This window comes from Erpetoichthys calabaricus, chromosome 7, assembly GCF_900747795.2.
Source record: "Erpetoichthys calabaricus chromosome 7, fErpCal1.3, whole genome shotgun sequence".
NCBI lineage: Eukaryota > Metazoa > Chordata > Cladistia > Polypteriformes > Polypteridae > Erpetoichthys > Erpetoichthys calabaricus.
In genome coordinates, this window is record NC_041400.2 from 128,460,166 (window position 1) to 128,484,681 (window position 24,516).

At 35.1% G+C, this 24,516-nt stretch overlaps 1 protein-coding gene across 1 annotated transcript in view; it reads right to left on the bottom strand.

The window, feature by feature from the left end:
• The window catches only part of dock8 (dedicator of cytokinesis 8), a 156,058-nt gene that overhangs the window by 34,656 nt on the left and 96,886 nt on the right, over nt 1-24,516 (bottom strand). Inside the window, 9 exon segments of the mRNA XM_051929472.1 lie at nt 2,463-2,606; nt 2,722-2,914; nt 5,076-5,176; nt 6,021-6,179; nt 9,140-9,292; nt 12,359-12,493; nt 16,152-16,248; nt 18,186-18,273; nt 23,716-23,851. Coding sequence (XP_051785432.1) covers nt 2,463-2,606; nt 2,722-2,914; nt 5,076-5,176; nt 6,021-6,179; nt 9,140-9,292; nt 12,359-12,493; nt 16,152-16,248; nt 18,186-18,273; nt 23,716-23,851 — 1,206 coding nt within the window.

Here is a 24,516-nt window from a genome sequence, read left to right on the forward strand (position 1 = left end):
TCTGGGCGCTCCGGTTTCCTCCCACAGTCCAAAGACATGCAGGTTAGGTGGATTGGCGATTCTAAATTGGCCCTAGTGTGAGCTTGGTGTGTGGGTGTGTTTGTGTGTGTCCTGCAGGTTGGCACCCTGCCCGGGATTGGTTCCTGCCTTGTGCCCTGTGTTGGCTGGGATTGGCTCCAGCAGACCCCCCGTGACCCTGTGTATGGATTCAACGGGTTTGGAAAATGGATGGATGGATGATGCTCAGTAACATGGTACACAACAGTTCATTACCGAAGTGTAAGCCTTTTAAGTTAGTGTTAATGGTAAATTCACAAAGGTTTTGGCTTAACCTGAATAGAATGTAGGTTTCAGGTAGCAACACAGATACCCTCTATAAGCTAACATGTTAATGGAATAACATTAATGCTCTGTTATGCTCCTGTATTTAGACAATAGAATGATCTCAGATTGTAAGTAGACATCTAGAAAGAAACATGAACCATGAGACAAAAAGTTTTGAATGCATACAGTTTTCTGACTGCTTACGTTACATCATGTACGTAAGGTCCCAGTGTATGTGATAACATATAGAAATCTTAAGAAATGTAACCAAGACACTTAAGCCTTAAACTAAATATCATAGAGAAGAAGTTTTTCCTTTTTTTTTGCATTTTATTAACTTTCTTATTTTTTATGTGAACTGCTTTTCTAAACTTTTAAAACAAAGACACTTGGACTGTGGACTTTATTTACATGAGTCATACTATTTGCTGGAACCTTTCTAGTAGATGCATTTTTAATTAGCTGGAAACCCTTGTCAAATGCAGCTAGTAGTCAAGCCTTTGATTATTCAATTCAGACATGCACAAGTTAACATGCGAGTTTACTTTCTTTCAAAGGGGAAGATCTCAAAATACAAATAAATATATATATATTTTTCATTTAGCCTCGCATTAGTCAGACACAAAAGACAAAAGGCCTGCTTGAAAAAACAATTTTTCAAGTGCTTCACCTGATGAGGATTGCTATGTCGACAAACAAAGCAGGTTAAACCAGAATTCCCCAGAAATGGTCTCCACAACTTTTTCTGTGAATCCCCTAAGTTTAGCTTAGACACACAATCTTTAGATGACAGATCTACAAAATCCATTGTTGACCTTTGACCCAAGGTGTTCCACAAAGAGGTATACTTATGAGCCACATTGTATGATCACATGATTTTGTTATACCCAATCCATGCCCAGCACGGCTTTTATTTTGATGTGGGAAAGGTTTCCCAAGTATCCCACCAATGCCCAACACGGTACAAAAGCATAATATTCAGAGCACAGCGCTTTTCTTCTCTTCTCTCCTTCTGCCTCCACTCATCCTCCAGCAAGCTTCGTCCCTCTTCCTCCCTACTCTGGCTCCCTGAATGAAGGCAGGTGGCTACTTTTATGCTGTATCTGGGAGTACTCCAGGTGGCACGTTAGTGAGGTCCAGAAGGTGTGGCAGAAGCCTGAAAAATTAGGACTCTGCAGCTCCCCCTGGTGGCCCCCACAGTATCCAACAGGGCTGTGCCATACTCCAACTCCCATGGAGCCCTGTGGGAATCTGAGGTATCACTGCAACCCAGCTGAGCCTGACTGCCATCTAGCACTCTGGGGGAGGTAGTGTCATGTGCATATCTGCTCCCCTGGTCCTTCCTTTAAGAAGGTGTCCCAGTATAGTCATAGTAGTTACTGGAAGCCTACAATCTGTAATATTTTCACGCAATTCCAACTGAGCCTCTAGTGTTCCCAGTTCCTACACAGCCCTACATATGAAGCACAGAACTACACACTGCAACTAAGAAAGATGCCAACAGTGTTTGTGATTTTCTGTGTAAACTCACTGAATATATGGTTAAGACAGAAAAAACTTATTTCTTGTCACATTTTTTGCACTCCTTGTCTTGCTTGCATCAGAATTTTAATTCCAAAAATACAATAATTAATAGACATACTTATCTCTCATTACTAAGTCTTTAAGAACAATCTGAATTAACAACATTTAAGGCCATTACAGGGAGCAGTGTGTGTGTTAACATAGTGTGTGTATTAATCTGCCTTTGCATTATAATGTGAAAAGTTTCCTCAGAAGTTCTTTCCTCTGTTGTTCCCTTTCGTGTATTTTTCTGAAACATAATTAAGCATGTTGATATGATAAAACTTCACAGCCTATTAGTCATCATATTGCTGTAAGGCATTTTTTGACAGAATGCTAATACTTCTTTTATTTTACTTTTACTTATTTTCCTGGTAAAAAGGTGCATATACTTTGGAAGCTTAAAAATCCATCATACTTCAAATATTCACTGTAATGAAATTTTAGCATTCTTACATGTCAGCACATCTCCACAAACAAATTGACTGAATGACTTAGGTGTTCATAATTCACACATATAAAACTATTATGTATAATCATCATCCCCTTTCTCTATTTATCAAAATAAAACTCACAGTGCTGAACAGTTCAGCTGCTTGCTCAAGCAGCCCCACCAGGCCATTTTCAGTGAAGTACCTCCCACTACAAATGCCGTCTTCATCAGGGGACAGAATGTCATCTGAAACTGCTGATTCTTCCAACACATTAGAGGAGACATTCTTGGAAAAAAACAAACAAAAAAAAACATGAAAAAGACCCAGTTTGAGGCCATTTACTATGCATCCAATTCTAAACTTGCAAAATTACTAAAAGTTCTTCATGTGTACTTCATACCTGAAAGCTGACACTACCCACAGGCAGATAGTTGTGATCCTCCAGCATGCTTAGATATTCAGCAACAAGTGCACTTGCATGAACCAAACACATGGCTGCCTCCGTATAGCACTTCCTTTTTGTATGTTTCTCTGCCATATTCTGCAGCCAGGTGAGGCGAAGATCTGGAGATGTCTGATACCCTTTGGCAATTCTGAGAAATAAAGAAATATAGGTTGTTTATGAAAACTATTACAAGAAGAAGCAACATTTTTGTATTGATTAATTTTTGCATCAAGCGGGTCAAATATTCTCTGTGTTTCTATATGAAAGTGGAATGGTCTATATAAATATTATTTGGGTGAAACTGGGAAGAATCTGGGAACTGCAGATAACACATTCATAGTAAGTCAGGAAGAGTAGGGAAAAAACTGTCAAACATCATAGGTGATATTCATGTGAAGCAGCTGGGATATGACAACTATGCAAATTCAAGACAAAATTTAAAAATTCAGATAAGTAAACTAAACTTTAGTTTTACCAATTAATCAAAAAATAAATGCATCTTAGACAATATAGTTAGAGTGAAAATAAACTTTTCTTGGGTTATTATATATCATAATTCAATCATTTTGAGAAAGCAATTTAAAAAGCTGATGGAAATTTGATATCACACAAAGTATACATCTTAATGTTATATGTATTTCAGAGTCTGCTTTCATATAAACTGCTTGCATTTCTTTAACACAACATTTAACTGTACACTTTGATGTGAAACACTAAAACCAGAGACGGGTGGCATGTTGGCTGAGTGCTTACATTTGCCACCCCACAGATCTAGAATTGTTTTGTAGACTCTGTACATTCTTCCCATGTCCACGTGTGTTTTTCCACACACACCTCCCTCTATATACATGTGTGTTATGTCAGTAACAAAGTTTGAGTGTGTACATGAGTTGGCCCTGTAATGGACTGACACTCTACCAATGGGTGTTTCCTGCCTTGTGTCTCATATTGCTGGAATAAGCTCCAGTGCTCCACAACCCTGAATTAAATTAACCAGGGTTGAGAATGTTATGAATTCAGAGTTAATAAACAATTTTACTGCTTCTGTGAAATCTCTGTAGAGTGGTTTGAAAATAAAACAGACACGTGATTTGTTTAAACAATTATATTTTTCCTTTACTTAGATAAACCAGCTGCCTCACAGTTTAAAAAACTCTGAGCATGAACCCCAGTTTGGTCATTGTCTATGTGGAATTACTTAATTTTCCTTATACATAGAGTAATCCAGTTTTCATCCAACATTCCAAATATACAGTTAGGTCCATAAATATTTGGACAGAGACAACTGAAATGAAGGGATTGTGTTTAAAAAATGCTTTAGTTGCCTCACATTTTTATGTAATCGTTTTGTTCACCCCACTGAATTAAAGCTGAAAGTCTGCACTTCAACTGCATCTGAGTTTTTTCATTTAAAATTCATTGTGGTAATGTACAGAACCAAAATTAGAAAAAAGTTGTCTCTGTCCAAATATTTATGGACCTAACTGTATGAATGTTAATTTGGCTGTTCACTCTTAACTGGCCAAGTATGAATAATGATGGATGTGCATATGAATATGCCCTGTTAACAACTAGCTTCCTTCCTGGTACAGCTAGGACAGACTTTGGCTCTCCAACACCCTCAACCGAATTCAAGTTTGCTGGAAAATTGACTTTTTAATAACAAAGACAAACACTGAGGTTTTGCTTTGCCCTTTTTAAGAGAATATATTGTATACAAGTGTCTGGTTAGCTGTAAATAATCAATACACATATACAGTATATGATATCTTATGCTTTCAAAATTCAATCAAAAACAAACTTTTAATCTGCATAGCCCTGATGTATTGAAAAATGTAGTAGTTGCTACTTTACTGCTCTAGACTTTCTAATAAAATATTTTGCACTATTACACACTCCATGCTTTCTATAGATGTTACAGAAAGTATGCATACATACGACTGTCAGATGTATATAAAGAATATATCAGTATATTCTAATATAATTATTATGAATAAATCTATAATGATCTAATGTATAATGATTATTATTATGATTAAATCTCAAAACATTTTTATGTCACCATGTGGTCTAGGTTTATCTCCTGGATAACTTAATTTATTTGTGCCAAGTACAGTTTAGCAAGTTAGAGTGGATTATCAGGATTATACAAGCAAGTATAATGATAAAAAGACATTATTGTAGACATCTTGAAGTCTTTCACAACATAAAAGCTGTTATTTTATTCAGTTTCATACAAGTACCATTTAAGTTATGTGTCAAAAGGTTTACCGCACACTATGTCACATCATACTGGTGTACTTTCATACCTGTACATGAGGTCCATTAGCATCTCTGGATCTTCCTGGAATTCCCTCATTTTCACTGTGTCAGACAAGATACTGTTCAGGTTGTTTAGCATGTCATCAACCTGTGCATCATAAAGTGAAATGTTTTGTTATGTATTAAATGGCCGATTAAACCCTTATACTCAAGTGCAATATTTTTCCAAAAAAGCACTTTACCACTAATAGTAGCTTTAACTGTTAAGTAAAATTAATTAGTCATTGTATATATTAATGTGTCTCAGGCAAAGAAACGTGTGATCTGCTGTACTATCTAAATAATAAGGCCCAGCACAAAATTATGTAGTGTTCTGATTGGGTCAGTGATTAATTCAACACTGGTACTTTTGTGATGCAGAGTTACTTACACCTCTTTCTCATTAAAAATAGCCTTCACAAATTCAGAAAGATTAGAGATTTGCTTTATTGTTTCTGAAAGGCACAGAGAAGAGTGGACCTGGCCTGACTGGCCAAAATTCACTAAGAGGGCAAATATCTGATATATAACACTCCTCACCATGTTAAGTGGTAAAAGAGGGAAGGAATGTTAAAGCTAATCAAAGAAACTGATTACATTCTAAATGTTCATTATTTGAACCAATTTATTTCCATACAGGCTCTTGGAGGCAACAACTCTGGAGAGTATACAACTCCCTCACAGACAAACTCGCACAGGAATATATATACCTTTGGGATGTGACAAAAAGTGAACATTCTTCACAGACAGTGGCCTGGTTTGGAATCAGGTTAAGAATTACAATCCTATAATTTGTGTGTGTGTGTGTGAGTGTGTGTGTTAACTCCTGTGCCAATCAGTGTTTAGTTGATTACTTATTTATAACAACATCTCTATACTCACTATTTGTTAAATTGACGCAATTTTACAGTTACATTTTAGAAATATTTTTTGATCAAAGTGAAGTGCCATACCTGAGAAGGGAACTGTGTTGACTGCATCTCCACATCTGCTTCTGCATAGGCAATTATGGTTCGTAAAGACTTCCTAAGGTACTCTTCATGGAAATCTGATGATTTGCCCACAAGTGATGCGAGAGACATTGTAATCTGCATTTTTACCCTTGCAAAATTCTGCAAAAAACAAGCACTGGTAAATAACAAACTAGAAACAATTTTTGCACATATTACTTAAAAGGAATGTCTTCAATAAAAGATTTATATAATTTATATATATATAAATTAGGCCACCAATTTCTACAACAGCACTCATTTTGGAATATAACAAGATGATTGTTGCATGAATTAAGTATTTGTAAGTCCAAGACTTTCTAAGTCAACTATTAGAAATTATTTTGATGTAACATTCAATGTATATTACAAAAATATTAGCAATAATCTATGTCATAATTTATTTTTCTCAAATATTAAATGCTTTCATATAATCTACCCAATTACCTTCAGGTACATGGTACTTGTGCATTAATAACATTGACTTCACATGACCACATAATTTCACTCCAAAAAATAAACATTATTTTAGAGGTCTAGCTAACACATAAAATTTTCTATTTCATAGTACTTCATAGTGAGCAATTAATGTTTCCCAATTTGCTGATACACACTCAATGCCTGACCCCTCCTGTAATTCCAATTGATCATCTGCTAACATAATATAAATTTACATATGCTGCTTTATTTTGTACAATTGCTCTGAAGCAACTGTTGTAAATATCTGTGAATACACTCAATCCTAATCTGTGTTCTTTGTCAAGTTGAAGATGCCATTGATTGTTGTAAACAATACAATAAAACTACATTCTGAAATCTTCTTGAACCAATTCAGAGTCACAGGGGAAAACAGCTCATCCTAGTATTACTGTGCACAAGGCAGGAAGCAGTCCTGAACAGGATGCCATTCAATTGCTGGGCCCTCTTATGTGTACATCTGCACTCTGGAAAACCAAACTAACTTGACCCACACATCTGTAGGATTTGTGGGAGGAAAATATATAGACATGGGGAAAGCTTTCAAACTCCACACAAACAATGATGGGACTGTAGGATTCAAAGCCAGTATGCTGGACCCATGAGGCGGCAGCAACTTTCATTACATCACTAAGCCATCCATGTTATAAAGATTGCTACATAAAATAAACTTATTCTTGATTTGACTTGCCTCTATACAATGTTTCCAAAATATATATGTTTCAGTACACACACTTATAGAAACTATGTATAACACATTCAAAATCTCAGAAAAGACTTGTATTTGCATTTTGATGCACGTAGTGAACAAGTGCAAATCTTCAGATTCTGTACACACAACTGACAGCAGCAGTCTACTAAATGCCAAATCTACAGCTACTGGCTCAGTTGCTTCAGCATTGTATTAAGTGTGTAACATCACTTTTCGATAGGGAGGTAAAGTTATTTTTTTATTTTCCATACTGTATGTATCCCATAAACTGAAATTCTTATTTGCACTTGATTTGTTACTAACAAATGAAAATTAAACTGCAATCACACATTGACTCATGTAATGTAGTGTATAAAAATACAGCATCATTAATGTAGATAAATGAGCAGCATTTTTTGCAAACGTGTGGCATTCTACAGCTTTGATGGTAATGCATAGAATTAAAAAAAATTTTATTTTAGGTAATTCAAAACTGAATCTATTACTCATACACTGTTAGGTAACAAAACCGTAACACAAGATTCTTTTAGTATAAGTAGCACTTGCAAAGCAACAGTAAAGTAGTTACTCATCTGTGTAATATGGCCTAGTAAAATAACTTCACTTTAGAATGGTCAATAGTGGCTTAAGTGGGATAGATTTCTCTTGATATTGCTTACTTCAGTATCAGACCTGTGAGTCCTTCACATTCACAGGTAATTTTACAAGGGATCAAAAGCTCTCAATATGCCATGTTGCATAGAGATGAATAACCACTTAACTGATGCATTTTTAAGTGCTATTAAGATTAAAGAAGCATTTTTTTTATGTCTTATTACATAACAGTATATGAGTAATACACACCTTTTTGCAGTATCTAAAATAAATAATTTGTTATCTATACCTATAAAAGACAAATTTGTACACAATTTCAAATTTATAACAAAATATACTGTGTAAATATTTTTGATATGCATTTAGTAAAGGTATAATTCGCTCATTCATTCATTCTCATTTTTCCTCTGTATCAAGTAACACATTTTCAGAGCTTATCCTAACATAGCTGGGATTAAGGCAGGAACCAATTCAGAAAGGAGTCATGTTATAGCCCTGGCTTCACCATGAGTTTCATTTTCATTTTTCCTTTTCATAACTGCTTTTACGTAGCCAACAGAGGTTACTGCAAAAACTGACATGGCTTGGAATTGTAAATTGCACTTCATATACAGGTCTAGTTGGGGATTCTACATTCAGAAACCAGGTTAAGAATTACAATCCTATAATTTGTGTGTGTGTGTGTGTATTTTTAATTTATGGTTTATCCTTTCTGGTTTGTCATTCTTCTTTTGATTGATTGATTTACATTGAGAATGGGTATTTGCTTTTTTTCTAAGTTTACATCAAATTTTGTGTTTATTTATATTGCCTTTATTTTTCTGTTTTGATTGTATTTAATGTAATGTTTCAATACATTTTTCTTTCTTAATTCACTTTTTATTTAGATGGAGATTAGGATTTAAAGTATTCTTCTGGTCAAAGATTTGTCCCTCAAAACGATCCTGACAAGACAGAATTTCACTCTATCAAAGAACACACATAAACATATACATTTAAAATCTCCAACTAACATAATCTGCACATATTTTGGATTTGGTTCACTAGTAGTGGTATAATGATTATGGGGTCAGAACTTATAGATGTTTTAATGTAGAGTTGACAATAACTTAAACTATAGTATCACAGATGGTGCTAGATCTCAAAATCAGTCTTATACTTTTCAGGGACAAGAAAATGCAACTCAGGGGCAACAGAAAGTCAGAGCCAGCAAAAATATTTATGGACTGCAATTTACTTTTTCCTTGATCAAACGTATATAGTGGCTGCTGGCAGCTTAATGGAGTACAGCATCACTTACACTGGCTGAGGACTGGCTACATCTCATGATGAGATACAAGGTAGCACAAGCTTGACTTCGATTGCTGTCGATGCAGCTGCTGCAATACTGAAGAACCTTCTGGCTGAGGTCAGCACACTGCTCAGCTTCCTCTTCTAGCAGCAAGTCTCCAAACTGGAATATAAAAGAGAAGCTTAGATATGCAGGGCCAGGTTGAAGGGTCACAATCACCCCAAATGATTCCCTTGCCCAATCCCCACATATATTTCACTAAATAACAAAAATGATACATACATAGATTATCATAAACCATTTATCCAAGATAAATTATGATACATGCTAGAACTTGTAACATTCACTGCAACTAATTATTTTTTGTATGTGATGGATGAGACTCAGGAGCACATATCTCTATATATATAAAATCCAACGTGTCTGTCTTTATCTCTGTCTGCTTTTCACGAGAGAACTATTTAATGGTTTTTTTCTATAATTTGCTTGAACGTTCTGGTTAATTTTGAGACTTCTCTCATTGCGCTATGTATCATAGTTTGCTTGTGGTACTGATTTATCTGCGCAAATCTGAGAGACACACAGCAGGACCCTCCTCACTCACGCGCCTGCCTCGGGGCGTTCACCTTACCTCCACTTATCTAGCAAACGAGAGAACTACTTAACGGATTTAGATCAGGTTTCTTTCTATAATTTGCTTGAACATTCCAGTTGATTTTGTGACATCTCTCATCACGCTAACAATCATAATTTGCTTGCTGGAGCGATATATTCACGCTAATCCGAGACAGAGGCTGTGGGCCAAGGGGAGGGGGAAGCGTGACATCAGGAGTGGGGAGCCGGGCGGGGCCCTCCTCACTGCCCTGTTTCACTACTATGTGGGCGGAGCCGCGGGGCCTGGCTAGTACTGTATATAATAGTGTGATCCTTCATAAAAAAAACCTAATGATGCATTTACACTACAAGGTCTAAATGACCAAAGCAAAATTGTGGGAGAAATGTGATGTGATGGCTGTGCTGTTTACATTACACCATCTAGACTTAGCATGAGCCTTAACATGCACAAGCAACTTACATTTGTCCTGCACATGCAATGTGACACAAGTAAGGTGTTAACATGGATGTCTACATGTTGTTTTCTTATCTGCTGATTCTCTTCACTTTTCTTCATTTTAGAAGTAGACCTCATTTTCTAAATATGTGAAGTCATAGTGGAAATGCTAAGTGTTATTTTTTGTAGTGATTTCCTCCACTTCAATTCAAATAAAAATATGGATACACAACATCCGTTAACAGTGGCAGAAATTGCATTGTTCTTTTCGTTAATGAATCCCAATGGCTATTAAACTTTCAAAAGGGAGACAGATAACATTTGATACTTGTGCAGGAGTAAACTAATGACTACTTTGGGTATACGATACAGACAAATGCCACAGACAAAGGATCTAAAGCAAAAAGGTAAAATTATAAGTTAAAAAGCAACATTACAAAGCATCCATTCATTTTTACACTTCATTAATCAAAGCTTATGACTGCAGGGGTAACACAACATGAACCAGTTCAGTACACTGTATCAGTCCATCGCAGTTTGGCACACAGTCACACTCACTCATACTGGGCCAAATTAGACATGTCAATTAACTTAACATGTACTTTGGTGTAACAAGACGTTAACAGGACCTAGAGACAAAACCACAGAGACAGAGGGATAAAATGGAAACTTTGCCAAGACAGTATTCAGGCACAGATTTTAAGCCAGTATCCCTGCCAAGTATTTATTACCTTTCTCACAGAAAATTGTGATTATGATTATCATAACAACAGAGTTAATTTTTTTGAAAAGATTTTGTTGATGTATGTACATAAACAGAAGAATGTAAATGAAAAATATCTAACATTTTTTTAATTTGTAATTTTAAGTAAGAAAAGTGTCCCAAAACAACACTCCTGCCACTAAAACAATTAAAATTGAACTCCCCTTCTTATAATGTTCCTACATTCTTAGGAATTAACAGGCACCCTTCCTAAATAAGGGTAAAAACATGCAAATCTTGCTTTTTGACATTATTATTTTACAGAGGAACAGAGCCTGAGTGTCTGCAAGTCTAGGGCTAATGTAGAAAAAGCGTACACCCTCCTCTAGATTACTGAAGTCTCTGTTTTTAGAAATTCTTGAAATCTCCTTTGCTAATTATTGATTCAATCTATAAAGGGTATACCATGATTACATAAATACAGCCCACCAACAGGTGACAAATATCACTAGTCTTGAACGCAAGGTTTATAGTAAATGGTAAACATGCATCCAGTAAATAATCACACAAAAATTGTCAATTGCTGTAAAAGCTTCAAGCTATAGATAACCTGAAGGAGAAGCTCATTTAAGTACAAAGATAATCGTTGTAGCTAGTAATTTTTGCAAGATGGTCTTTGTCTTTAAGTTGCACCTTTATGTTCGGCTATTTTGTTTTCAGTTGTCATCAAGATTCTCTTGTTTTGTTTAGTATACGATAAATTACTGCAAGAACATCTTGAATTAATGGAATGCACTTAGTACTAATGTTTCCAATGCAGAAAGCCAGTCAATACTCAGGCATATTACATTAAGGCAATTATTTGAAAACATTGAAGGGTACTTCAGTGTTAATCACCGATATTCCTGGTGTCATCCAAAAATGTAGTATATTTCTCACAAATTTCAAACTGTTTCCTCAATTCAGTGTTGAACCTACCAGTATTGAGTGATTCACATCAGCATTTAAACAGTGAAGTTCCAACAAAAGGGCTAGGATTTTACTTTTCTGAATCAGACATACAGCAAAGGGCTCTAAAAGAGTTATTCTTAACAGGACTTTTTGGAAATCTTTGTTTTTTTCTTCATTTTTAGCACTACAACAGTAGCCTGCAGAAATTACATTTGAAAGCATCCAGTGGTGTGTGGTCAGATTAATTTAATTGCATTTGCAGAATATTCATTAACTGTAAACTGATTTTACAATAAAGAGTGCAATGCAGGAAGAACAAGCTACAAAAAAGTAGCACATAATTGCATCAGTTTTTATGAATTTTGTCTAATTTAGTCTGGACAAGGTAAGCAGGTGCAGATCTGGGTTGAAGTGGAAGTGGAAAAGGAGAAGAGATCTCAATCTTTAATATTTAAATTGCTCATGCTAAAGCTCTTTAATGGCAAAAGAAAACAGTTTTTATGCAACGCAAAAATTTTAGTACCTTGATGATCAGAGCTCTGAATGTGCTAAAACAGTGTGCTAGAAACACATTACTTGGGTTGCAGCTGAGCGCATGAAGCAGGACTCTCATAATTCCTCCTAAAACACTGTCTTTGCTGTCTGAGGCTGACATACTCTGTAAAAACAAAAGACATGAATAAATTCAAATCCAATCTACAGTATGCTATATGCATGTATTATAAAATAATTATTGGTTATTAAAGGCTGAAATGAAAAAATATATATTATTAAATCATTTCTGGAGCATTGTATTACTCAAAAATGTGTTGAGGAAAATATAATTACACATAATCAAAGCTTGTGTCAAGTTAAACATGTTTATATACCTATTGGAACGTTTATTCCCTCCTGGACACCATCTTACAACATCATAAATTGCACTTCCTGTCTGTCAGCTAGCATGGACAGATGACCCTACACTTTTCCAGTTCCATGCTATATATTTGCTATCCTGGTTCAGCGACTGTTCCTTCCGGAAAACTAATTATATTTGGGCAAGATGGACTGTGATATGAGTTTCATCCAAGCTGGTACAAACTTTGCAAATAAACCTATCTTTATAAGAATAAACGACGAATCAGTTGCAGAGCACTCCAAAAAAATCCTGTACTGATTGCATTGAAAGGAGCAGTTTTAAGGGGGTTTAAATAAGGATCAGGAAACAGGGAATCAAGAAAACAAGCTGAAGTCGAAACCAGAAAGTGAAAAAGGTTCTTTTTAAACAAAAGGCAAAAATTAGGGTCAGAAAGGATTTAGTGAGAAGAGTAGAAAGACTGAGAAACAAACTATAAACTAAACCAAAACAAGAGACATTATTCCAAGACAAAGACAAAAGAGGGTCAAAACCAGGAGATCAAAATTGATAAAAGTAAGTTGTCTGAAAGAAATCTGGAAATACGAAAGTCCCAGAAGTGTGTGATGCTGATCTTTATACCGTCACAGCAATAACGTCAACTGTTGTACACTTTGATTGTCCTGATATGGAAACAGATTAGAAGCCAAGCAAAACAATGGCACAAAATGACACCATAGGAGAACATGCTCAGAAATGAAACATTAATAAAAAGGCATCAAAATAAAATAAATACATGCAACTACTAAATTCCTTGACCTCAAAAAAATAATAATATCTTAACATCTTTTTTAAGACCAAGAAACAACTATAAAAATTTTTTAAAAAGTCAAATCAGGACAATTTCTTAATGTAGAGTTTCTCCTGTTTGTGGAAGCAGGTAGTAAGTATTGCCTCAGAGAATCAATATTATGACATCCCTGGGATATAGAGGATTATACAGTAAATACAGTATATGGAGCAAGGGCTATGTCGCTGTATTATATATATAGTATTAGTTATTGAGACACATGCTTGTTTGGCCCATGTATGATCAGTACTTTAAGCTCACAGTATAGTTTGAGAGAACCCTTAATTACTATAGGTACACCTAATAGCAAGTTGACCCTTCATTTGCCTTCAAAACAGGGCAAGTATACTGACAAAATTGCTGACTTGCACCACATAAAATTAAACAAGCATATAATCATAGCATCTAAGCATCACAGTTCTAATCAGTAACATTACATGGATGAAAAGATGTATTTTATTTATGTAATCTTTTTGTATTATGAACAAAACATTATGAAATGTTTAAACACATTTGAAGTCAATTTTCTATTAGTGTAACAAAGTTTGATAGTGAACCTTTACAAGAAGTAGTAAAAGGATATCATTAACTAACACTAAGGAAAGGCGGCAGTGGCTTCCCTGAAAAAGATAATGTCCGTTTAGCTTAGTAAGCAACACCTATAGCTTTAATACTTTGCATTTCGGTTGGGAAACACACAGAGATGGATGTTGATCAAAAGTGTACTGGAGTTAAGCAGTAAATCTGTTACAAAAGTGCAGCAGTAAGATACATGCACTAGAGAAGTACAATACTGGCTTCTTAAAATATCTTGGATGTTATTTGTTTATTCAAATTTTCTTATTATTATGTCTAATGTGAAATTTAGATCTCATTTTAGGTCAAGTTAATGCAGATAATTATAAATGGTGCCCAAACATTCTCTCACTATTGTAAATTACAAGAAAACCTTGAAAAGAACTAGAATGAGAGACATTACAGAAACACAGCCATTGATGCTGCTGAGACAAGCTACACTCCCCATGACCTTATAATGGAAAAAGTGCATTTATGAAATGTATTAAAGTATAAACACAAAAAGATAAAGTAGATATGCATAATGTTTGTGACATAGTGCCAGGAATAGTAAAGATCAAAGGAGAAAAAAGTGGTTAGAAAAAGTTTGTGAATTTTATAAAATTATCTGAATTTATGAATTACCCCAATGCTAGTGTCCTTGGTTTTTTCTGTGCTTCTCCTGTTGTACCAGTAGTAGAATCAAGTTCTACCTTCCTATTGACATCACTTCTAGTACAAAAGGAAGTGCACTGCAACTAGTTAGTGCCTTCACTTAGTCTACTGTAAAACCACATTTAGAGATGATACTCTGCTCTTCTGATTCAGTGTTTTTCTTTTGACTACTACATTGTATTTTTATTTTCTCTTTACTATGTGTGCACCTTCACACATCTTTACCATTTTGTTTCACTTCTCATTCACTGTTGTCTGCACACCTTTTCTTAGCATTTTCTACACTTTTACATATCTAAACCTCATCTTAACAATAGTGCTTCTGAGAGCTATAGCAGTGTTCTTCCTGTAGTGTTTGCTTAAGTCCTGAGTATAATTTACTGAAAACAATATTAAAAATTGTCTTAAATGTAAAGTACATTATTATTATTATTATTACTGCAACATTATTATTTTGTCCCTAAGAAAGTTCAATTTTTTTTTTGCTTTTAAACACTGCCTTTTTTAATAAAGCATTCTCTGTGATTTTTTATTTAAGTTCCTTAGCATAACTAGTGGATGAATGTTATAATAAGTTGAAATAAACCATATAATAGAATAATCACGAGCTAATGTAGGTATAAAATTGTTTGATGTCAAAATTACCTTCATGATAAGAGGTTCTACATTCATAAATGCACAATGAACAAATCAGAACCATACTCAAATTCTGTGCTATGATTTAATGCTATGCCAATGTTTCTATTAAGACAAAACAAAAAATGTCAACAAAATCTAGTGTTTCAGCGTGTCACTAAGAAGGTATTTAAAAAATTAGGAAACTAGACGGCTCCTTTTAAACATAATTTGTGTTACTGTCGGAATGGACACTGTTCTTAATTTTCTGTTAGAGTTTGACTGAATTTATACTTCTGCTTATGTCACTTTGAAGATGGCAGATCATCTCAAAGCATGGTCAAAAATTGTTCATGTGTGTAGTGCATGCTAAGGCCATAACTGCGGCTGAAATTCATTATCAAATCACAGAGGTCCGTGGCAAACCAGTCAACACCCAAATGAACACCAATTATGAGCTGTTGCAGTGCATTTCATGGGAAATGTTGGACAATCCCCCTCAGAACCAAGATCTTGCACTGAAACAAATGCCTGGACAAGTTTGATAATCACATGAAAAAGAAAGACTCAACAAGATCATTGTTTGATTTACCAGCATACAAGCCTTCAAATAAACTTGTGATTGTACAAGGTAATAATACCCTTGTATACTGTAAGCTTTGATACCTTGATGGAAGTGAAAATATAAACACAAGGACCATTGGACCTTGTATAGAAAAGTGCATTTAGTCAGTATGAAACACAACCTTACATATAATTATGATCACATAATCATGTCTTTCATACCTGAATAATGATTTCTAGCAAATCCAGAACAATCATATATGCTTCAGTTGCCAGATTTCCACTTATAACTGCTTCTTGATCAAGTTCTGCCTTTGTTCTGAGCAAAAAGAAAACAGAAGACAAACAAATGACAAACTGTGGCACCCAAGAGCAAAATAAACAATTAATTTTGAAAAAAGCATCCCCAACACAGAAGCATTCGTCCATTCATTCCTTCATCCATTTTTTGATCCCATGCAGTTCATTACAGGGTCACAGGTAGCTTACCCTGGCAGCATCAAATGCAAACCAGGAATCTATCAAGGAGGGGATGTCATACTCACAAAAGAAAACTAATATCAAAACTATTTCTCAAAAATTAATCTAAAACAGTATGAAAACATCTACTGCAAATAGGAACAATTTTTACTTTCAATACTCTTTTAGGACGGCACGGTGGCGCAGTGGGTAGCGCTGCTGCCTCGCAGTTGGGAAACCTGGGGACCTGGGTTCGCTTCCCGGGTCCTCCCTGCGTGGAGTTTGCATGTTCTCCCCGTGTCTGTGTGGGTTTTCTCCGGGTGCTCCGGTTTCCTCCCCACAGTCCAAAGACATGCTGGTTAGGTGGATTGGCGATTCTAAATTGGCCCTAGTGTATGCTTGGTGTGTGGGTGGGTGTGTTTGTGTGTGTCCTGCGGTGGGTTGGCACCCTGGCCCGGGATTGGTTCCTGCCTTGTGCCCTGTGTTGGCTGGGATTGGCTCCAGCAGACCCCCGTGACCCTGTGTTCGGATTCAGCGGGTTGGAAAATGGATGGATGAATACTCTTTTATGTTCAGATTGCATTTAGAAGTCATTGACTATTACAAATTTTATATTAAAAATTATTAAAAATTTTAATTTAATATTAAATATTAAATTTAGCGGGCGGCACGGTGGCGCAGTGGGTAGCGCTGCTGCCTCGCAGTTGGGAGACCTGGGGACCCGGGTTCGCTTCCCGGGTCCTCCCTGCGTGGAGTTTGCATGTTCTCCCCGTGTTCTGCGTGGGTTTCCTCCCGGGCGCTCCGGTTTCCTCCCACAGTCCAAAGACATGCAGGTTAGGTGGATTGGCGATTCTAAATTGGCCCTAGTGTGGGCTTGGTGTGTGGGTGGGTGTGTTTGTGTGTGTCCTGCGGTGGGTTGGCACCCTGCCCGGGATTGGTTCCTGCCTTGTGCCCTGTGTTGGCTGGGATTGGCTCCAGCAGACCCCCCCGTGACCCTGTGTTCGGATTCAGCGGGTTGGAAAATGGATGGATGAATACTCTTTTATGTTCAGATTGCATTTAGAAGTCATTGACTATTACAAATTTTATATTAAAAATTATTAAAAATTTTAATTTAATATTAAATATTAAATTTATTAGTAAGTTATTATGAATTACGCTTAGCCACTTCAGATTTTGAACTTTAGCTTTAGATCTCTGAAGTGTGAGTAAAGGAAATAAGAAACTAATTCTATGTGAAAAATTAAACATTAAAATATAAGAAAAACATTTCCCAGTGTATATAATGATCAATAAGAAATTTGATTTATACAGACTTGTTCATATGAGTGCAAAAAAAATAAAGATAAAAGCTATTGAAAAGTACTCAAATTCATACTAACTATTTACTTTGGGCAGCACTCTAGTATCCCTCTGTAACAAGCTAAACTTCACAAACTAATTACATGATGTATTTCATTAACACTTGCAGCATTTTGAAAGAAAAAGAAAGCAGTGCAATACACTTTACATGTTTTAGCAATTCATTGTTGCCAGTTTTTATGTAATCCAGTAACTTTTTTGTCATAATAATCTAGAATAATTTACATATTAAAATGTGGTATAGAGGTTTCCAAACAGCTCAAGACAATTTATACTTATCTTACTAATCAAGTAATGATAATTAAAGTGAATAAAATGTAATTTTGAAACAACATTGAATTCTGTAACAAAATCAGAATTTGTGTGAGTCATCCTATGTCTAAGCAAAATTCACAGGCACTAAAAACTGTTTCTTAAGTCAAACAATTCACATACTTATCTTGCCGATCATTGGTTTGCCTCCATTGTGTTAGATCTTTCCGCCATCTAAGGTTTTCATTCATTCCCTGAAACCTCTCATTCCCTGATTCAAAACAAAAAAAAAATAGCAAATAGTTAAATTAATGATTTTAAACTAATAACTTGATTATTTTAAGTCAATATATTGCTACATTTTATATGAAAATGACATTCACACTTAGATTACCATGTGTGTGTTAATGCACAATGGATACGAGATTCAGCACGGGACTTTTAATAAATCAATAACATCAGGGAAGGACTATTGTAAGTAGTAAAGAGTAAAATAAACATACAAATATATAAAAGAGGAAAACAAGTCTTCTCCTGTGTTTGGCTTTGTATATACAGTATTTGATGCACGCACATAACAAGGAAAATGTACAATCACTGGATATGAGCTGGGAACACAGGCTACATGTTGAAAGATGATTTCACACAAAAATGCTAACTGCGTATATTCAGGTACATTACCAGCAAGCTGTCTTTCGTGCCAGGCTATAAATTGCTTGTATTTAGGTAGATGTTCAGTCACAACATACACTATGTAACTTGGCTAAAACAATGTTTAATTACAGAAGGTTGTGTATTTTTAGAGCAACCTATTAATAATATAAAGTAAAAATGCACATTTAATTCATACTATGAGGAAGATAGTTACCGTTGAAAGAATCTTATAACATGATGAGTAAAGTATATAAAGTGTATGTAAAGTGTATTGCACTGCTTTCTTTTTCGTTCAAAACGCTGCAAGTGTTAATGAAGTACATCATGTAATTAGTTTGTGAAGTTTAGTTTGTTACAGAGGGATACTAGAGCGCTGCCCAAAGTAAATAGTTAGTATGCATTTGAATACATACATGAGAAAACTAAGGTGTGAGTAAAAATATATACTGTAAATAAATAACAATTTTGCAGAAACTGCTAGATGCAAAAAGTTAGATGAATTTAAAAATACAGAGTTGCAATCTTCATGATACAAGAATAGGTTATAAAATTATGTTTTTAGTGTATTATTTTATAGTTAAAATTAAAAGTTAATACAATATTAAAACTTGAGAATAACTTTAAATAAAATAGAGTATAACAATATGATTTCTATAAACTAAGATTTAGGCGACACAGTAGCAGCAGTAAGATATGTGAACAAACTGGTTGTGTGATCTGCAGCCATTTGTGTTTTTCTAGTGTTTAAGAATAGGAAATGTGTTGGCACTCATACTAACAGATTTTGGGACAGTTTTTAGCCACAAGTCAAAAGGCTGCTGAATAGACAGACAGACAGACAGACAGACAGACAGACAGACAGACAGACAGACAGACAGATAGATAGATAGATAGATAGATAGATAGATAGATAGATAGATAGATAGATAGATAGATAGATAGATAGATAGATAGATAGATACTTTATTAATCCCAAGGGGAAATTCACAAACAACAATAGTCACAACAGTCCATCATAAGAACAAGTACTATGCCATCTAGCTGGAGAAATAAATACTGTCTTCTGCAAATGTTTAGTTTGTTCCAAATGAAAACTGAAATACAATTTTTACTTATGAACACTGTCTGAACCTTCAGGCAAACTGGATCTGAAACTCCTGACTTTTTATGTTAAAAATAATTCAGTTATATATGGTAATTGGCATTTCATTTTTTAGATTTTAAATCACTTAATTTTACTTTTCATTAGGAAAAAGTCACTTTCATTCTACTGATTTACTATGCTGCCAGATTGCTTTGTAAGAGAATTTTCTTTTTTGTCCATGTTTATATTTGCTAAATATTTCCACAAAATCTGAATTCCAATTTCCTTCTCTTTCTCTTAAGCCAAGTCATGGTTGTTGTGTCCACTCATAGTTGCACTCACACAGGGATAATTTGGAATAACCAATTAACCTAAAACAAACATCTTTGGGAATGTGGGAATAAACCAGGCAGACAGATGGAAAATATGCAAACTACATTCAGACAATAACCAGAAGTACAATTTGAACCCAGACTGCTGAATCTATGAGGTAGCAGCACTATCCAGAAGCAGCATCATGCCTTCTAGAGATGAATTTTAATACTCACTTAATGAAAAATGTTCTTAAGAGCGTTTTGTTTAAAAAATCTCTTCATAAAATACATGGACAGTTCAGAGCTATTAGGTACTATGAGCAATTTAAGATCAGTGATCACAAAAATAAGCTACTGTAGATTTTTTGCAAAACTGGCATAAACTGCAAAGATTTTAAAGATAATTATAAATAACTACTGTGGGTGGTTGCTCAGCTGTCAAGTCAGGTGGCATACAGGGAGCACAGCGACATTCACTGTACATGTCTACTTGCTAATGTGAACTGGAAAATCTACAGTATGGTACACACTCGGAGTGTCTATAATGATGTGGAAAAAAATAACCAGTACAGAGGCCGACAGACACAGCATGACTATCAGAAAAACAGGCACAGCCTTTCAGGCCTCTAAGAAAGAATAGAACACAGAGGTCCTTAGAGACTTGTCCTTTTTTAAAACACAGGTAGAATTAATGGGTGCAAGGACACCAAGGGCTGCTAGAAAGAGTCTTCGTTTAGTCAAAGGGTCCACCCCAGACCACAGAAATGATTCCAAGGATTCACCCAAAAGTAACCTTGGAACTCATTACCAAATGATTGGTAAACTTAAAGTGTTGGGAAGTGAGCTGGCCATAACCTCTTTGGTAACAAAAGAACTGAACTGGGCAGACAGCCCAAGAGAAAGAGGAAAAGTGCTTCTTTTAAGCACTGAGGTTGGCAAGTAATGTAGCCACCCCACCCAATACACACAGCAGCAAAACCCTGTGAAGACAGAGAAACAGTACAATTACTTTTGCCAGTGATTGTTATCATATATTATATCATATGTGTTAATCATTTTTCCAGATGGAGCTAGTCAATGTAGACAGATTGTTAGGCAAAATCAACTTTTGTAAGATGTAAGAAAATGGATAACATTTGACATATCACAATTAGACAAGGAGACAAGAAATGCTCTAGGTGCTATTTTTTATATTGATTTACTCTACAGTGACTTTTTTTCTTCTTACGCATTGGCAGCACATGGTCTTGAATTAATAAAATCAATGACAATCATAACATTCAAGTAAAAGACAAGTATTTCTCCCAATCGGAAATAACTTATATTTTGTAGCAAAACAGGTGGACACCAAACTTTGTAAATTTTGGAGCAAGTAATATATGACTGAAGTTTGACTGAAGAAATCACCAAGAGTATATGACAGTCTCAGGCAAAGTAGTGCATACACACAGTCAAACCTAAAGCGCACAATGAGTGAGAGGAACTAGTGTTAATCAACTATTGTTTCTTGCTTACAAATTATGGAGACTAAGCTTAGGAAAGGTCTTTAAAACTGCTTATGTTCCAAGCAAAAAACAATGAATGCAACAGATGGAAATGGAGTGTGAAGAAGGTAAATGGCAAATAAAAGGCAATGCAATAATGACTAATGTGGACAACGATTTGGTTAAAGGTCTTCTAGCCAAATTACATTGTCAGCATGGGCTGTTGAACAGACAAATGTATACATTAAGGTCTAAAGAGGCCATAATAATAGGCAAGTACACTTCCAAGAGGTGCAGGACACTTTCTTATGTATTATTTTTACCTTTTTCACAAACAACCCTAAAACTGCTAAGGCATTTGGTATATACACCGTACTCCTTCTTCACATTTGTGCTGCAAGGAAGAAAGTGCAACATATATTATCTCTCCATTTTATTTTTGGTTTTTGCAATATGTACTGGAAGAGCATTTAAAATATGTTTTGACCCTGTCTTATTTCAAGTGGAAAATGGGTTGTGTTTCTCTTTATCAAATCAATTGCCATTTTAGCACATAACTATTAGCTGCACCACTACTACAATGAAATGCCAACTAAGTTTTTTTTTTTCTAAAATTCTTCCTTTTTTGGATTTATTTTGACTCTATGATCATTTCTAAAGTAGGCCTGCACTTTTATTTTATTACTTGGGATTTGTGGTAAAAAAAAGGTGGTCAGGAATAATGACATGTTCAAAATCTCAAAAAACAAAGGAAATGAAGTGGTTGGGGGAATGGGCGGAGGGAGGAAGACCCCTAAATGTTTTGTGGCATTTCTACTAAATAAAGTAAAATGTTTCAAATCTTCAATCAACCTAATAGCACACCTCTGCACTACGGAAAAGCACCAAAGTCTCTACAGTAAACTCCCACAAACAATGGGAGAACGTTCAAACTGCACTCAGAAAGCATTCCAGATGGAAATTAAACCCATGGCTAGAGTACTGTAAGGCTACTCATTAAGTTACTATACTACCCACCACTGAGAATTATATAAAGGTACTTAAATCCCTGGTCTAACCATACAAAAATACTAGCAATTACAAATTACTGCAAACCTTCCATATCCTGAAATCCTTGTGTAGTTTTAAGTTGTTTGTGCCTAGTTATTTTGACTCTCTGATTTCCTTTCTATGTGTAGTACTTTGTAAAATGATAAAACTGATCAGTGTAAAAAGCACAAAGAGTTATGTTATCTTGTCTCCAATAAATTTGTTCACTTCACAGTTCAAGTATATATTCACTCAAATCTATTTTTAGATTTAAATGTAGTATTCATTTCCTGATGGCACCCAAGAACTGGCTGCTGCTTATTCTTGCCTCCATTATGTATTCTAACAGATTCTGACAATATATTGGGCAATTAATTTTTTATACAACCTATTGCTAATAAGGAATTATTAAACTATATATTGTTAAACTATTTCATTTATATTTTAAATAACTTGAAATCATAAAGGCACATACGTGGCAGGTCATGATAACCACATTCAACTGCCCTCAGAGCTTTTTATATATCAAACCAAAACAGCGTCATTATCCTAAATGAACTGTAGTGAGTGATGGTAATATAAAAAACTATGTGAACTTGGCCATATTTAGCTTCAGGGTAAGGTAATGTCACATGTGAGGTCATTTCAGCAACACTAAAGTGTTTTGACTATAAATGGTATCAAATGAAAAGATAACTTCACTTTAATAAACTGTACTGTGTAAAAGTGACAACTTAGTATTGTGTGAACTGTTAGAAATGACAACCTCACCATGCATGTATTCAGACTAAAATGGGCAGGCACTGAAAACCATGAAAGAATAATCCAGAGATGTCATATTACATACAAAACAGCTAAGCTGAGACCACCCTTTTCTATTTCAAAAAACATCACAAGCAGCCTAAAACATGCTAGTAAACAATTTAACCAGTCTTAAATTTGTATTTCTCCCTTGATATTTCATTATGAATGTGATTATAAAATCTGAAGAAACAGTATTTGTAATGCATTCATAAATTTTAAATTCAAACAATATTTTTATAATAAATAAATAAATAAATATGGCAAAACACACTTCCTAAATCTTCCTAAAAATAAAGAAATATAATCAATACGCATGAAGGTTCAATGAGAGTGGGAAGCTCTACCTGTTAAAGCTCGGCTACGTTTCATCATCTCTCCTCTGGCGCCCATTCCCCCAAGCAGAGCCTCCTCCAGCCGTGCTTTTGCTTGCTGCGATTTCTGTAGAGCCAGAGTACTCACTTTATCAGAGCTTTGCTTCCCCTGTGGAGAATAAATATATACTGGCACACAAAGAGTACAAAAAGAGGCACACATAGTTGACAACTTCCTTTGTTAAAAAAGAGCCGTGAGATATGCAAGGTAGAACCTCACAGCAAATGCTTTAAGCTACAGTATGTCCCAGATAACTATCCTTTTAATAAATTAAACTTATCTTGCAGTATAAATTATCCTGATGTCCTGTATTCTTGATAAAGAAAAATATACAAGTATGCATTTACTTCAGATTTACTTCTTTAATACCTACAGCTAAATGAAATCAGAAAACAGGTCAAAATGGAAAAATAAACAAAAAATATCTTAAAAATGAAAATGTATTTTTGGTTCCTTTCACACATTTCTAAGAATAAAATATGTACTTGTGCCAGCATATAATACAGTTTGGCCTAGTGGATATGAAGAAGCACATCCAATCATAAGTAAGTGAGAAAAAAGCATACATTACTAAACGTTCTACACTTCAGATTTTAAAGTAGGTTATTTCTGAAAGCATCATGCAAAGGTCTTTGGTCATGTAGCCGTTTTTGCAATGAAACTTCAGAGGCCCTATACATATTCAACACTGTGACAATGGTTCTGTTAAAGATGTTTCACAAGCTTACATAAAATTTATGAAGACAGTGTCCTGGCTATGATTGAAAACAGAT